This window comes from Panthera pardus, unplaced genomic scaffold (assembly GCF_024362965.1).
Source record: "Panthera pardus isolate Hobbes unplaced genomic scaffold, ASM2436296v1 HiC_scaffold_13, whole genome shotgun sequence".
NCBI lineage: Eukaryota > Metazoa > Chordata > Mammalia > Carnivora > Felidae > Panthera > Panthera pardus.
The window spans coordinates 73,405,167-73,420,536 of NW_026526688.1; the positions used below are offsets into that span (position 1 = coordinate 73,405,167).

At 38.5% G+C, this 15,370-nt stretch overlaps 1 protein-coding gene and 1 long non-coding RNA gene across 3 annotated transcripts in view; one reads left to right on the forward strand and one right to left on the reverse strand.

Moving 5' to 3' along the window:
* The window catches only part of DCHS2 (dachsous cadherin-related 2), a 242,405-nt gene extending 227,684 nt beyond the window's left edge, over positions 1-14,721 (forward strand). Inside the window, exons 17-20 of the mRNA XM_019441220.2 lie at positions 5,565-5,695; positions 7,708-7,994; positions 8,897-9,029; positions 11,638-14,721. Coding sequence (XP_019296765.2) covers positions 5,565-5,695; positions 7,708-7,994; positions 8,897-9,029; positions 11,638-14,255 — 3,169 coding nt within the window. The 3' untranslated portion in view covers positions 14,256-14,721. The remainder of the gene's footprint in view (positions 1-5,564; positions 5,696-7,707; positions 7,995-8,896; positions 9,030-11,637) is intronic.
* LOC109262504 (uncharacterized) overlaps positions 11,320-15,370 on the reverse strand; it is a 383,729-nt gene continuing 379,678 nt past the window's right edge. For both annotated transcript variants that reach the window (XR_008421653.1, XR_002077797.2), the window contains exon 5: positions 11,320-13,178. This is a non-coding gene — a long non-coding RNA (uncharacterized LOC109262504). The remainder of the gene's footprint in view (positions 13,179-15,370) is intronic.

The window sequence follows — 15,370 nt, forward strand, 5'->3', positions numbered from 1 at the left end:
AGGGAAATAGGTACTCTTAATTGTGGATGTGATATGCAACATGGTTGACATAGTTTTTCTCCATTTTTTGTGTCTGTATGAAATGATGGATGGCAACTAAGTTATTGTGATAATAATTTCACAATATATGTAAATCACATTTTTATGTTATACAAGCTCACCATGACCTGAAAAATAAAACAAACAAAAAAAGAGGCTGGTAGGTTGCAGTCAAGTTTTGAGGGACTTTATACTACATATAATGGAAATTTTACTTGATTCTATAGTCTATCTAAAAGCAATTGAGTGCATGTTCAGATCTTTATTTTTTTTAAGTTTATTTATTTATTTTGAGAGAGACAGGAACAGCATGCATGGGGGAGGGGCAGAGAGAGGAAGAGAGAATCCCAGGCAAGCTCCACATTGGCAGTATAGAACCGGATGCAGGGCTCAGACCCACAAAGCCAGGAAATCATGACCTGAATTGAAACCAAGAGTCAGATGCTTAATTGACTGAGCCACCCAGGCGCCCCTCAGATCTTTATTTTTAAAACACATCTGGTAATGGATGCATCACAAGATAGAGAACCAGCATCAAACAGATTAGTTAGGCTAGACAGTGGCTGTGAAGGATCTGTTGTTACCAGGATGAAGCAGCAGGGATAGAAGGAGGGCGCATACTTGCTAAGTGATTCAGATATGGAATCCATGGAAACAGGGTCAACAGTTGAATTTATTCAACAAGATATGAGATAGAAAGTGATTCTGAAATTTCTTCATAGGAAAGGCAGGAATTGGGATTGGGATATTTTTCAGGGCATTTTGAGTTTGAAGGACTAGTACAAGATCAAAAGTAAAGACACTCCTAAGGCAATTAAAATACTGATCTGGAGCTCCGGAAAGAGGTCTTCATCCAAGATTGAGATTTCAGATTCATCCAGGGAATGAGAATTTGGGGGATTATCACTACTTGAGGATGAGGCAGACAAATAGCCAACAGAATAGATTCAGGGAATAAAAGGAACAGAACCTGGAAAAGATCGTTCCTAGAAACCACAGGGAGAGGTCGGATTATGTAAAGAAGAAGGATTCAAAATGTGTTTGGATTAGAATCAGCTAAAAACTATTCCTTGCTTTAAGGAGTTTAAGGAGATATTATGTATACGTATTATATTTCTTATTTCCAAAATCTATTTTTTAATATGTAAAAAAAAATCTTATTATTGTTTTGCTCTAACAGTGAATATACTCAATTGCATTTTCTCAAATGTTAAATGAGATACAAGACAACATCTTTTTGATTCCTGAAAACCTCAATATCATCTGTCTTTTGGAGGATCCAGTTTCCTGTGATGTCTGTGATACTTTTGTATGCTCATATGGAATATCCACACAAGGTGGTAGCACACTGTCGTCCTGCCATCAGATGTCAAAGCAAGCTCTACTTTGCAATTATAGTTATCTGGAAGAGGACACTATGTAGATTTATGACAAACACAATATAAAGCTCCGTTTTGAATTGGAAATAAGTGTTTCCAGATAGTTCTGTTTTGATATCACCCATTTTATGGCTGCTAATGCCATGGTGAATCAAGCTGTTTATCAGGTGGTATGAAAGAAGATGATCTGAAGAATAACTGCTTTTAAAATCTGCTTGTCGGCACACCTGTTTTCATCCCTGACAGCCGCTCACGGCGAGCCCGCCATCTTACCTCAATCCCAAAAGCTCTTTCTTGATCTTTCTGCTTTTCCATAGCATTTTGTTCTTGTTTCATACATGCATTATCTTCAGCTATCTCTTCAAGGACATTAATTAGAATTGTTTTCATATTTTCTTTTGTCCTTTCAAGATATCTGTTTCCTTTGGGTTTATTTCTTCTCCTTGTCTGTTTTGCACTCTCTTTTCATACTGAAGACTTGCTGTAAGTAACTAACCATGCATGGTTCTGAGTGAGGCAATGGCAAAGTCATTAGAATCCGTGAGTGGGCCGCCAGAGCTTACTGATCAGCACACTTCACTTTCAGATAAACTAGAGAGGAAGTTGACTACTTTGCAGAATGACATAATCTAGACAGTTCCTTTTTCTTTGGGAGGGGCTTTCATTTCTACAAGGACAGTCCCTCAGTATTACTTACTGAGTATGAAAATCAGGCCTTCTTTTGCCTGAGAGTGAAGAACAGTGGGCAAGGGGATTTGATTCTTTAGGTTCTTTATGTTGAATTTAAAATAATCTGCAAACTATTTTTAGCTCAGTGTCTCACTGTACCCTTTATCGTGTCTTATGCCTCTCATTGGTTACTTGGGGGCAAATCTGTTCCCCACTCCTCCTTATCTTCTTCCAAATATATTTTAATCTGTGGTTTCCTTTTACCCACCTATTGTAACCACTCCCAAATCTGCTTGCATTTTCCAGAAACTTGTTGAAACTTCTCACCACCTGTACCCGCCAATATCTTCTCCCATTTTCTTTTAATCTTATGGACATATACTTTAAGTCCTTCTGCTATCATTTTCATAGAATCTCAGGAGGAAGAAGACATAACACCTGTGTAGATATAACTAGAAGGCATAGCTCTTTTCACAGGTGTTTCTGATGTTGGCTGATAAGCTTTTGTTTTTCTTAGAGTTTCAGAAGAACATGGAATTCTTGGTAGACATTTAAGATACTGTTGAGAGGGAGTTTTGAAAAATCATCTACCACCTTCAGTATTCATTATGGGAATCAGAAAGGATACCGCCTGGTCAAGGTCCCTTCTAACATTTAACATGATAAAAGAAGCTTCCTGTGGTTGATAGATTAAGAGAAATATGCTCTGAATTAGAATAGGCTGGTCCTAAATCTGTTCTGTTTCATTTATAATCTCTGCTGATGTGCTAATCAGGGCAGCAGTTCTGAAACCTGGAGCCAGTTGGACTTGCTACAACCGATAGTTTTACAAAGACTGCCAAGGAGCCATCATAGAAACCTTGAGGTCTCTCAGAAGTTATGTGTACAATTTCGGTGGATCTGCCTTCATAATTTTTCATCTGTCCTTCAAGCCATTGAGGAACTTTTTACTCATCCTTTTATTTTGAAACTGAATGGTGTACTTTCTACCATATCAAAGATTCTCATTTAAGTTGACATAGGCATTATATAGAACCCCTGAAACTGTAACATAAAAATAAGGGTGGTTACAGCTATCGTGGAATTGACAGAGCCATAACTTTGATGTCTTGGCTGAGCTTTTAGCGTGACATTGGGGAGGGGCAGACAGCAGAGGCAGAGAACATTATGATTTGTTTATTTTTAGTAAAATCGTTCCATATGTACCTGACTTACGTCCATGCTCACAAAACTAAACTTTCCACGTGGAATGATTCTGCAGCTCCAGAAGTGTGAAATTCAAGTCGTTGTTTTACTGATGTCCCAGCTCTGATAGTGTAGAAGGCAGGCCCCATGCTTCACAAACAGTAGTTCCAGTGGTTATTTGCCATTAAATGGGATTTAAACCAAGAAAGAGTTGATGTTTCGGTTACACCGTTTTTAAATGTTAGGTTGGAAAGGTAGAACATTTTAACAGATAAGCTAAGGGAAAAGAAAGTAGAAATGTGTCAACCTCGAAGACTCAGTTTCTTAAAGGGTAGCATCAACCGCTGGCTAAGACTAATACCACTCGAAACTAAAGATTGTCTTCTGATCGACAGCTTAGCTCATTACTCGGCTACCCTCCTGGAATTCATAGTGTTTAGAGCGGAGTGAAAAGCTAACGATTATATATTAGGGCATGATATATACACAGAAAGTAAGACAGGCATGTTGAAAATATGTAGTGGAGCTCACATGGTAGAGCACAGGCTTTCTAGTCAACCAGGATCTGGGCTTGAATCCTGGCTCTGTCATACGATACATTCACAATCTTAGACAATCTTGAGAAACCAGCACTCAACGTATAGTTTTAAAAATCGAATAAGATAGCTTACTTGTCTTCAAGAAACTTACGGGAGGGACAGATAATAAATCATTAAGAACAAAGGGTGACAGTCGCTGTGTCAGAGGAATGTACAGGGGGCTGTGGGATAGAGAAAGGAGCATCCAAATCAGACCAGAGGTCAGTGAAAGCTTCTCAGAGAGATGTGAACTTCAGAAGATCAAGAGGGTAGGATGAGGATAGGGATTCCAGGCAGAAGCCAAGTCATAGGAGGTCGTGTGTACGTGCTTGAGGCCTGGATTACCTCGTAGACATGGAGAGCCAAGGAAACGTTTTTTATAGGGAGGTCAGCTTTTCAATTCAGGTTTTTAGATGGAGCAGTTGAGTTGCAGTGGGGGAGATCAAGAGGAGCAGATGAGACTTTCAGTAGGGATTTTGGTGAACAAACAAGTCATCCAGTTGAGAAAGGATATAGTGAAGATAGAACGTTCCAGGTAAAGATTATGAGGGAATGAGGCTACAGAGATCAACTTGTTCTGGTTTGCCCAGGACTCTCCTGGTTTTAAAAAAAAAACCTGAAAGTCCCATGTCTCAGGAAACCCTTCAGTCCCGGGCAAAGCAGGATGTTTGATCAGCCTACCGGAGCTTCTGAAGGCAAGAGTGCAACGGTTGGGGACACTGATCCAAGTGCTATTCAGGAGGTAAAATCCATAAGATTCATAATTAGTTGGGTGTTGGAAAGGTGGTAATAGAAATGGAGAAGTTGAAGACACTAATAAGGTTTCTAATTTAGTTTCTGGAGACAGTTGTACCGTCATCCAAGAGTGATGAAATCACTACATGCAAATTCTTGTCAATCATGAAATTTTTCACCTGACTCCATAATTCTGGCCAATCATCCATTTTTGTAAATGTGTTAATCATGCAGTGTCCTCTCTCAATTCTATAGTTTCTATTGATTTGGAATTTGTATCTAAAAACATATCAATACAAAACACTCACTTAGTGGCTCTGTCTTTTGTTGGTACAGTAAAGTGGAAATATGTAGTAATATCCAGGCCATTAATGATAAGGTGGAGGCAGTCTACTTATCCAAAGAACAGGTGTCGGTGTTCTTACTTTTTAGGTTGTTCTTGGTAGGAAAGGACTGAATTCTACGGTCTGTCTCCAGAAATGGTTCCTTTGTTTTAAATGCCACATGACCCCTGGTGGCTTGCTGGATTTTATTTTCTAAATGCATCAAAAATAAATAAATTTCAGGGGTGCCTGGGTGGCTCAATCGGTTAAGCATCTGACTTCGGCTCAGGTCGTGATTTCACAGTTCATGGGTTTGAGCCCCACATTGGGCTCTGTGCTGACAGCTCGGAGCCTGGAACCTGCTTCAGATTCTGTGTCTCCCTCTCTCTCTCTGCCTCTACCCCACACACACTCTGTCTCTCTTTCTCTTTCAAAAATAAATAAACATTAAAAAAACCAAAATAAGTAAATAAATTTCAGGGTACCATTCTTATGAAATAAATTTCTTAAATGATACCATTTAGAAAAAGGCAGGCGGAGAATTATAAAAGTAGCTAGTCAGCTCATTTTTAAGTTGTCAGCTGGATATTTGATATTTGTTATTTTTCTCATTCTCTGGATAACGGATTACATTCCTTGATTCTTTTCCAAACCAGCTTGATTGTGCAAGCCACAGATAAGGGGATGCCCAGCCTTTCTGGTACAAGTGTGATCAAGATACAGGTGACCGATACAAATGACAATGCCCCGGCTTTTCTCCCCTCTGGAGCAGTGGAAATTGCAGAAAGTAAGTGTGGCAGTTTGGAATCATGGTTTTAACTTGTGTAATATCATCTACCATTTTCTCAGCCAGGCATTATATCAAAGATAAGTACTAATCCTCAACAGCCATGGAACACAGACTGCTTCTGTCTTCATTTTACAGAACAGAAAATGGATGGTCAAAAGTTCAAATATCAAATGTCAGAGAAGTTGAATGTCAAAGCTGGGATTTGCATTTAAGTCATCAGGAGGCCAATTACCAAGGCTCAAAGTGTCATTCCACACAGCTTCTTTTTTGTGTGCCGATAGTTCTCAAAAATGAAATCTCTTCTGTGGAGAAGCCTACTTAGCCGACTGTGATGATCCCCTGAGAAGCAGCGATGTCCTTAAATAATTTTGTCAGTCTTTGCAGTATATTTATGTCAAGTAGTAAGTGAAGGGGTACTCACCACACAAAGCCATTGCTTCCCTCTAGTGTAAACTAAACGTAAGCATTTACAGAAAGACTTTACCCACATTCATGGTGGAGGGAGAAACTATTAAATTTTACATGATGTGCTAATTAATCTTAATTGTTTGGGTCTCTGGGTTATATGACTCCGTAGTCTGCAGTCCCAAATTTGTCCATGGTCAAGGGCTGTACTGGTAAATCCAACCCAACTCTTTTATCATTGAAATTACAAAAAGTGCTCACCCCTCTCTTGTCACTGTCCTTTTACTCTTAATATCCAACTCACTCCTAAGATGTTTCAAACCTTTTAGTATGCTCACTTTCCAGACAAATTACCGCGCACAGAGGGATCTGTTTGTAGATGTGTGGAGATACCTAAAAATACTCTAAAGTGTTCTACAAATAAAAAGTTTTCCAGTTCTGCCTCTCATCCATTTGATATATTTTCATTTGCTTTTACCGAAGGTCCTATTCTTAAGCACATGCATTAGCATCAAAATGCAGCAATGTACCCATTGTAAATACATCACGAGAACAGATGGCATAAATCAAAATGTACTGAATAGGGTAAGGGATGGTTGATGCACAATCAGAATGTTCAAGCCTAAAATATGAAAATTACAATGAGTCTCATAGACAGGAGAACTGTTCTGAGTATGTTGCCCTCTCCTTTCTACCTGCACCATACTTGTAAGCTTAAAAATGAGGTCCCTTGGAGCACATGGGTGGCTCAGTCAGTTGAGCGTCTGACTTTGGTCAGGTCATGATCTCGCAGTTAGTAAGTTTACTGCTGTCAGCACAGAGCCTGCTTCAGATCCTCTGAACCCCTCTCTCTCTGTGCCTCCTCCACTTGTGCTTTCCCAAAAATAAGTAAATATTTTAAAAAATGAGGTCCCTTTTGTGACAGTTTAGACTAAAGAACATATAGTGTGTTAGGCACTTAGCATGCCATCTCTTTTGTGATTTTTGTTTTGGTGAAGAATATTAGAGATTTGCTTTTATCACTAGCACAATGTATACTTTGTCTTTCAACAGTCTGGATAATTTGGGGAGTCAGATTTTAAGAGAAGGAAGCAGTGTATGTGCCACCCCAAAGGAAATAATTTTACAAAATAAATACAAGGAACTATATTTCTAACTTTCGTATACAAATATTTTCACTTAAATCTTGCTTACTTTTCAAAACTGTATGCTTTGTATTAATGTTTTGAGTAATAACCTTCTTCCCACCCATATCCCCTATGTTTATATGATTTTAATACAGAAACTATGTATACAAATAAGTGGCTGAGAATGTTTCTTGGTCCTGGAATTGTGTTGCACGCATACGACAAAAAATGCAATATAAGAATCGAATATGCTCTACCTCCTCAATTCCCTACTCAGTGGTAAATTTTCACTTTATTGGGCTCATAAATTCTTCAGAGTTTTTGTTCGGCTCATAATGAGCTTCGTATGAGAAATCATGCCAAGAAACAGCAACTCATGTTGGACTTAAAGTTAAAATGTTTGGATTGAACTATTAAAGAAAAGTATTTCAAAGGATGCATTTTAATGGAGGCTGACATTGGTCATGACTATTCCAGATTCTTTGCCTGGTGTGATTGTGACTCAGATATCCGTTCATGATGTGGATTTGAATCCAGCTTTCATCTTCAATTTCGCCAAAGAGAGTAATCCTGGAACCAAGTTTGCCATTGATCGGAACACTGGAGCGGTGATGCTAGTGAAAACATTGGATTTTGAAGAAGCTACTGAATATGAGCTGCTCATCCAAATTTCTGATACTGTGCATCACACAGAGGGAACACTCATGGTCCGTGTGTTGGATGTCAACGATAATCCACCAGTATTTTCTCAAGATTCTTACCAGGTAAAGAGCTCAAAGATATGCTGAAACCACAGCCAGACTGGAAAGAATGGGGAATAATGTAAGCCTACCATTGTTGATAAACGGATTTAGGCAGACGGTATTCATGGTGTTTAGAGCCTTACTTGACGCTGAGGGTTTTATATTCAATATCATGGAGGCTATGGTAAGTACATATGGAATTAAGTAGCTCATTCAATTCAGTTTCTTATGTATGTATATTGCCATTGTTTTCATTTGTAGAGATTGGAGTCCAGTTGGCCATAACAATCAGAACTGACCTAATATTTGTAAAGCTACCAGACAATAAGGCAGTTTAGATTCTCAGCAGTTAACTTGGGAAAACCCTTTCTTTCCTAGAGATAGTTTTGGAATATAATGATGAACATTTTGCAGAGATAAGTCATGAACAAAACTGTAAAGTGGAAATTTGATTTGCTGCAGAGCTCAGTGTATGTTTATAGAAGTAAGGACAATAATAGCATTCAGCTAAATACTTGGAAATGGGCGTCAGGACTTCTGAATGTAGCAAATGCATGGTTGAAGCATAAACACAGAAAGGAAACTAACCTAAGTAATGATTTTCTGTGAAGGCTTGCTAAATTATACAATGTACATAATGTAATACTATAATAGTGAATTTGCTAACTATCCTCTACCATGCAGAAATAATTTAGATGGAATTTTTGTCATAATAAAACTCAAAAGTAAATGAAAACTTTTTTTCATTTTGTTTTTCTGAATTCTAGGTCTACAAAATAATGTTCTTAATATGTCAACTCTATAAATTAATGTGTGTATTTTCCATAAGCAAAATGAATACAGTGATTTTTACTTTCTGGCCTTGTTCCTGAAAATATCTCTGCCTGGAAGCACAGGGCTCATTTCTGTCTTTTTTCCTTCAGGCCACTGTTCCCGAATCGGTGCCTGTAGGGTACTCGGTGCTGACTGTGGGAGCCACAGACATAGAAAGCAATGAGAACATTTCTTACAGGATCCTTTCTTCGTCAAAGGAATTTTCAATTGATCCAATGAATGGTGAGTTATTCATAGTGGCTTTAGTGTTCGTAGGTTCGAGTTACAGGGTGGAAGGCTGCAGTAATCTTTTCCAAATGCTCCTAAAACGCTTCCACCTCACCCCCCCCCCCCCCGGTATTATAGATGCCACCCTTCTTATTTCTCTGCACATCAAATGCTGTGGTAGCAAACCCTGGTGTTATTTCTCTTCTCCAACATCTCAATGGCTGGAAGGCAAAAGGAATTGATTACATGCTGGCAAATGTGCAGGATTTCAGAGACCCCAATGTAGTAAACACCCAGTTGATCAGTCCAACTAAGGACAGTTTGGATAATTATCCCAGGCCTCAACAAGCAACAGAATGCAGTCGAAGGGATTCATTTAGTACTGAGGACTTCGTGTTACAAGAGTGTGGAAGCTTTTTTTCCAAGCCAAGTACAAAAAGTTCAGTAATAGCATAATACATTCAATAAGGACAAAAAATTGAAAAAGGGAAATGATTTGCTCATCTCTACTGAGAAAAATTATTGTGGTATTTTTTCTGGTTTATTTGATGCCTTCCAAGGCTCTTTGTCTTTTTATCAGAGAGCAAGTCACTTGTGGTCATGAAATGCATTGAGGCAAGTGATTTCAGATTAGAACAGTTAAGAATTGTATAGAGGAAACATAGCAATGAGTAGAAATTAAAAACTAAATTTGATATGATATTATCATTAGGAAAACAAGGTCCCTAGCAGAGCACACTCCAGAAAAGAACAGGTCCTGGGACATGTCACACTATGTGTTCCCCATCTCTACCCACCATTGCATTATTTCATAAGTGAGAGCTGATTTAAAAACTAACCTCAGGGGGTACCTGGGTGACTCAGTCGGTTAAGTGTCCAACTTCAGCTCAGGTCACGATCTCGCAGTTTCTGAGTTCGAGCCCCGCGTCGGGCTCTGTGCTGACAGCTCAGAGCCTGGAGCCTGCTTCCGATTCTGTGTCTCCCTGTCTCTCTGCCCCTCCCCCCACTCATGCTCTGTGTCTCTCTGTCTCTCAAAAATGAATAAGCACTAAAAACATTTTTTTAATAATAAAAAATTAACCTGAGGATGACAGATGGTAACTAGACTTATTGTGGGGATCACTTTGCAATATACACAGGTATAGAATCCTTAGTTTTACATCTGAAAATAACATGATGTCATATGTTAACTATATCTCAATAAACAACCTCAGGATTGCCCTAAAGAAGAATTTTTTTTTTAATATATGAAATTTATTGTCAAATTGGTTTCCATACAACACCCAGTGCTTATCCCAAAAGGTGCCCTCCTCAATACCCATCACCCACCCTCCCCTCCCTCCCACCCCCCATCAACCCTCAGTTTGTTCTCAGTTTTTAACAGTCTCTTATGCTTTGGCTCTCTCCCACTCTAATCTCTTTTTTTTTTTTTTTCCTTCCCCTCCCCCATGGGTTTCTGTTAGGTTTCTCAGGATCCACATAAGAGTGAAACCATATGGTATCTGTCTTTCTCTGTATGGCTTATTTCACTTAGCATCACACTCTCCAGTTCCATCCACGTTGCTACAAAAGGCCATATTTCATTCTTTCTCATTGCCACGTAGTATTCCATTGTGTATATAAACCACAATTTCTTTATCCATTCATCAGTTGATGGACATTTAGGCTCACCCTAAAGAAGAATTTAATCACCAAAGACCAGTATACGGCCCATGGAGGGTTGCAACAAGTAGGTCATGTTGCCATGCAGGCTGTGGGTGAATGCTGCTGTATGGATGTAAACATGTCAGATATTTGGCTCTAAGATCTTTTCTTCTCTCTCTTTTTTGGGGGATGCACAGTGCTCAGGTGACATCAGCTGCTGTCCTGGCCACAGCCCGTCACAGTGTATAAGGTGGTCCCTCTGAGCACTCCATCCTGGCAACATTCTTCCTTGACATGTGTTATCAATACTTTGCAATTACGATATTGATTAGGAGGTTTTTAAAACATTAAATGTTATCAGATCAAGTTAGTTCATGGTGGGACCCTAATTACATATTTCTATATTAAAAACAACAAAATTTGTTAAATATATTTCATCAGTAAGAGGAAAAACCACTTACCAAATTAACAAAAAGGGTTTAGGAAAGACACCTTTATAATTAAGCAATAGTTGAAAATCTGCATTATCATATATATTACCTTCATTTGACTAGACTGAACGTCACCCAGTATTTCCAGAATAAATAGCTTTATTCTAGAATATCTATGCATGTGTCTATGGGTAGTAGAATGGAGTATATGCTTTTCAAATAAGAATACATTTTCTTAAGAAATAGTAATGGAACAGTTTATTTTACAAAAATAAAATTAAGAGACATTTGTAGCAAAGTCATCTTCAAACAGCACATATATTTAATAGAGTGACTGCCAGGAGTATTACTTCTGGATCTCAAGTGTTACAAAAGTCTAAATACAATAATTTAAAATTTCTCTTTGGAGTTACTCTTGGTTGTAACTTAAATAACAAAACTTAGCAAGTAAAAACAACACATTAGTAAATATTTGATAAATATTTGCTGACAAGTGGATCATGAAAATTTAATTTCACAGCATTGAAATGCTATGTCTTATTTTTCAGGCACAATATTTACTATCAATCCTGTATTACCTCTGGATAAAATATCAACAATTCAGTTTCTCGTTGAAGCCAGTGATGGTGGCATTCCTGACCTGAGCGCTCTTACCTTAGTAGAAATAGAAATACAAGATACGAACAATTATGCCCCTGAGTTTGCAGTAGAATATTATAATCTTAGCTTGAGTGAAGATGCTCAAATTGGAGGCACGCTTCTCACATTTTCAACCATGGACCGTGACTGGACCCGTGAAAACACATACGTTGATTATTCGATCATCAGTGGTAATTCACAGAATAATTTCCATGTAGAAACTAGTTTCATTCATTCAGAAGATCCTTATAAGCAAGCTGGTTACCTGGTGTTGCTTCGTAGCCTGGACAGAGAAGTAGCTGCCAGTCATAACCTTGTCATTGTGGCATCTGACCATGGCTGCCCTCCATTGAGCTCTACAGCCATTGTATCAATAGAAGTACTTGATGTCAATGATAATCCACCTAAATTCAGCAGTCTGAAATATCATGCCCATGTCAAGGAAAGTACCCCTCTAGGGAGTCACATCACTGTGGTCTCTGCAAACGACTGTGATGTGGGTCCACATGCAGAAATCATTTACCACATCATCTCTGGAAATGAGAGGGGGCATTTTCACTTGGAAGAAAAAACTGGAGTTCTTTATTTGATTAAACCTTTGGATTATGAAGAAACGACAAAATTCACCTTAACTATTCAAGCTTCAGATGAAGAAAGGAAGCATTTTTCTTTTGCGGTTGTGTTTATCAATGTCCTGGATGATAATGACCATGCACCTCAGTTTATGTTCTCAAACTTAAATTGTGTTGTTCCTGAAAATGTCCCTGTTTTCTCCACTGTATGTTCCGTAAACGCTTTGGATTTTGATGCAGGTCCTTATGGAGAATTGACCTATTCTATTTTATCGCCCTGTTCTACCACTCACGGGATGCCTCGTGATCATCATCCCTTCCTCATTGACCCTTTAACAGGGGATATTCACACTAAGCAAGTCCTTGACTATGAAAATGACAATAAATACTGCCTCACAGTTCAGGCAAAAGACAAAGGGGACTCAGCAGCCTCTTTAATGGTTTGGGTGGATATTGAAGGGATAGATGAGTTTGAACCCATTTTTACTCAAGATCAGTATTTTTTCAACCTTCCAGAAAAGAATAAAATAAGACAGTTGATTGGCAAAGTGGAAGCATCAGATGCAGATGCTGGTATTGATGGAGTTATTCTTTACTCTTTGGAAACTCCATCTCCTTTCTTTTTAGTAAATAAAACTAATGGAAATATTTATTTGACTAGAGCACTTCCCCTGATAAGAAGTCAAGTCCGTGAACAAGACACCATTGAAATGAAAATAATCGCTCATAGCCCCAAACCGGACTCCAAGTTTACATTTTGTGCTGTTTTTGTAAATGTGTCTTCTTTCTCAGAAGGACAACACTCAGCAATATCAGGTAGCAGCTTTTCCATCAGCGTCACAGTCTCCTTTTTGGTGTTTCTGATACTCATCTTCATACTAATTGTATTGATTTTAAGACATAAACAAAAAGACACAACACACAATTATGAAGAAAAGAAAACATCATCATCCTCAGATATCAATTTGAGACTGACCACAGATAGCAGCATGCTCAAGCCCTTCCAAAAAGCTAATGAGTGCCGTAATGAGGCGGTGCCTGTGGACGCCATGCCTGAGTGGTTGAGTTTAATAAGTATCATGGAGAAAGACATTGTGAATCTGTACAGGCACTCAAACTCCAGCGGCCACTGTTCTGTGGAAGGAGAAAGTGCAGAAGATAAGGAAATCCAGAGGATAAATGAGCATCCTTACAGAAAGGACTCTGGCTCAGCTCTGAGTGATCGGGAATCCAGGGTCCCAGACTCTGGAATCCCGAGGGACTCAGATCAGCTCTCCTGCTTGTCTGGAGAAACTGATGTGGTGGTCACTGCTGAAACAGCAGAAACCAGCCATACATTTGAGGAAGATAAAGAAGGCTGTGGTACAACCTATGCTCAAAATAATGTGTTACCCCAGACACTAAAGAAGAGAGAGATAAAAGAGAACATCCTGGCTGATGTCAGGAGAGAGTTCGTCTTTATTTCAGATGATCAGGAAGCAAGGTGTGCAGCTCTTTCCACCCAGAGAACCTCTGATCATGATGTGAGAGGCAGCTACCACTGGGATAATCTCCTCAGTTGGGAACCCAAGTTCCAACCTCTTGCCTCAGTATTTAACGATATTGCAAAACTAAAGGATGAACACTTACATACACCGGGCATTCCAAAAGAGAAATCTTTAGTTATTCCACCACCTTTGATAACAGCAGTAGCCCAGCCTGGGATTAAAGCAGTTCCACCAAGAATGCCAGCCAGAACCCCAGGTCAAGTGCTCCAGAAATACCCACACTCCCCCCTTCCCTACCATCTCAGTTCTCTGCCGGAAGCCTCGACCCCTAGCTTTTCACCATCTCTTTTCCTGCTGACCACACAGACCCCTGCCAGGACCCCACTGTTTTCAGATGGGGAATCATTAGGAACACATCTAAGTGGTACGTGCCGTGAACTTAAAGCAGAAGATGAAGTTCAAATATAACATGATTGTGATGCCCAACACTCGCTCACCAATGGTCATGAATGGTTGAACAAGACATTCTTAGGCTAGCTTCTTAAGATTGGCTACAACGTAGTGAGGGATTTCAGAACCTCCTCATTTAAATTTCTTGAATTTCATTCAGCCTTAATGAGAAGTTACCCCCTCTTTTAACCTTTATGTTTTGCTCTCAGGACTCAAGTTTGTATATATAACTCGTGTATATTCGGTCATTAGTTTTCTCTATGATCAGATCTCCAAAGGACACAATGAATTTGACTGACTGCCAAAATGTATGAAAATATATGGAAATAAGTATAGTGCAGTCTGGTCACATTACTGCTGGTTATACTGCTATATCTAAAATAAATTAGTAAAGACTGAATAAGGAATGAATATAGAACATAAAAATAATGGAAAGGAGAAACTGGGGAGGATAAACTTCAATTTTAAAATGAAGTGATTTTCTGTAGATGTATTTCTCTACTTTCCCCATATGCTACACTTACAGAGTTTTGCCATAATTTGAATTTTAATGTGGTGTCTTTTGGAAATCTAATGAGAAGTTAAGAATGAAATTTGTCATAACTGTACCAAATAAGAAAACTATTCCTGATTAAATGAACCAGAATGCATGTTCTTGATAGAGGGCCAGGATTGATAAAAGCAATAAGTATATGGTTGACTGCCACTTAAGATATATTTCCTTAGCCTTCTTTATAAATACAATGAGTTTTTTTTCAATGCTCTGTCTTATAACATGGTATAGGTATACACATTAAATTCTGAAGATTAATATTTGTAGAAATTCCTTCATTTTATTTTCTTTGAGATACAATAACTTTTGGTGCGAAATAATTTATCCATTCAGAGTCACTTTTAGAAGTTTGCATAGATAAAATTATGTTATTAGCTAATAACAAATTTCATAGAGTAATTTAGCAATATATTTTTAAATGAAGATTTTTTTATATAAATATTTCTACTATAAAAGTTAAGAATGGATGTCAGAAGTCTCTCTTCCATTTGTTCATAGTCATGTTTAGCTTTAACTGTCATTGGAGCAGTTTGGAAACATGGTGAAAATAATTCTGTTTTGTACAGCTACTGTTTCAGAT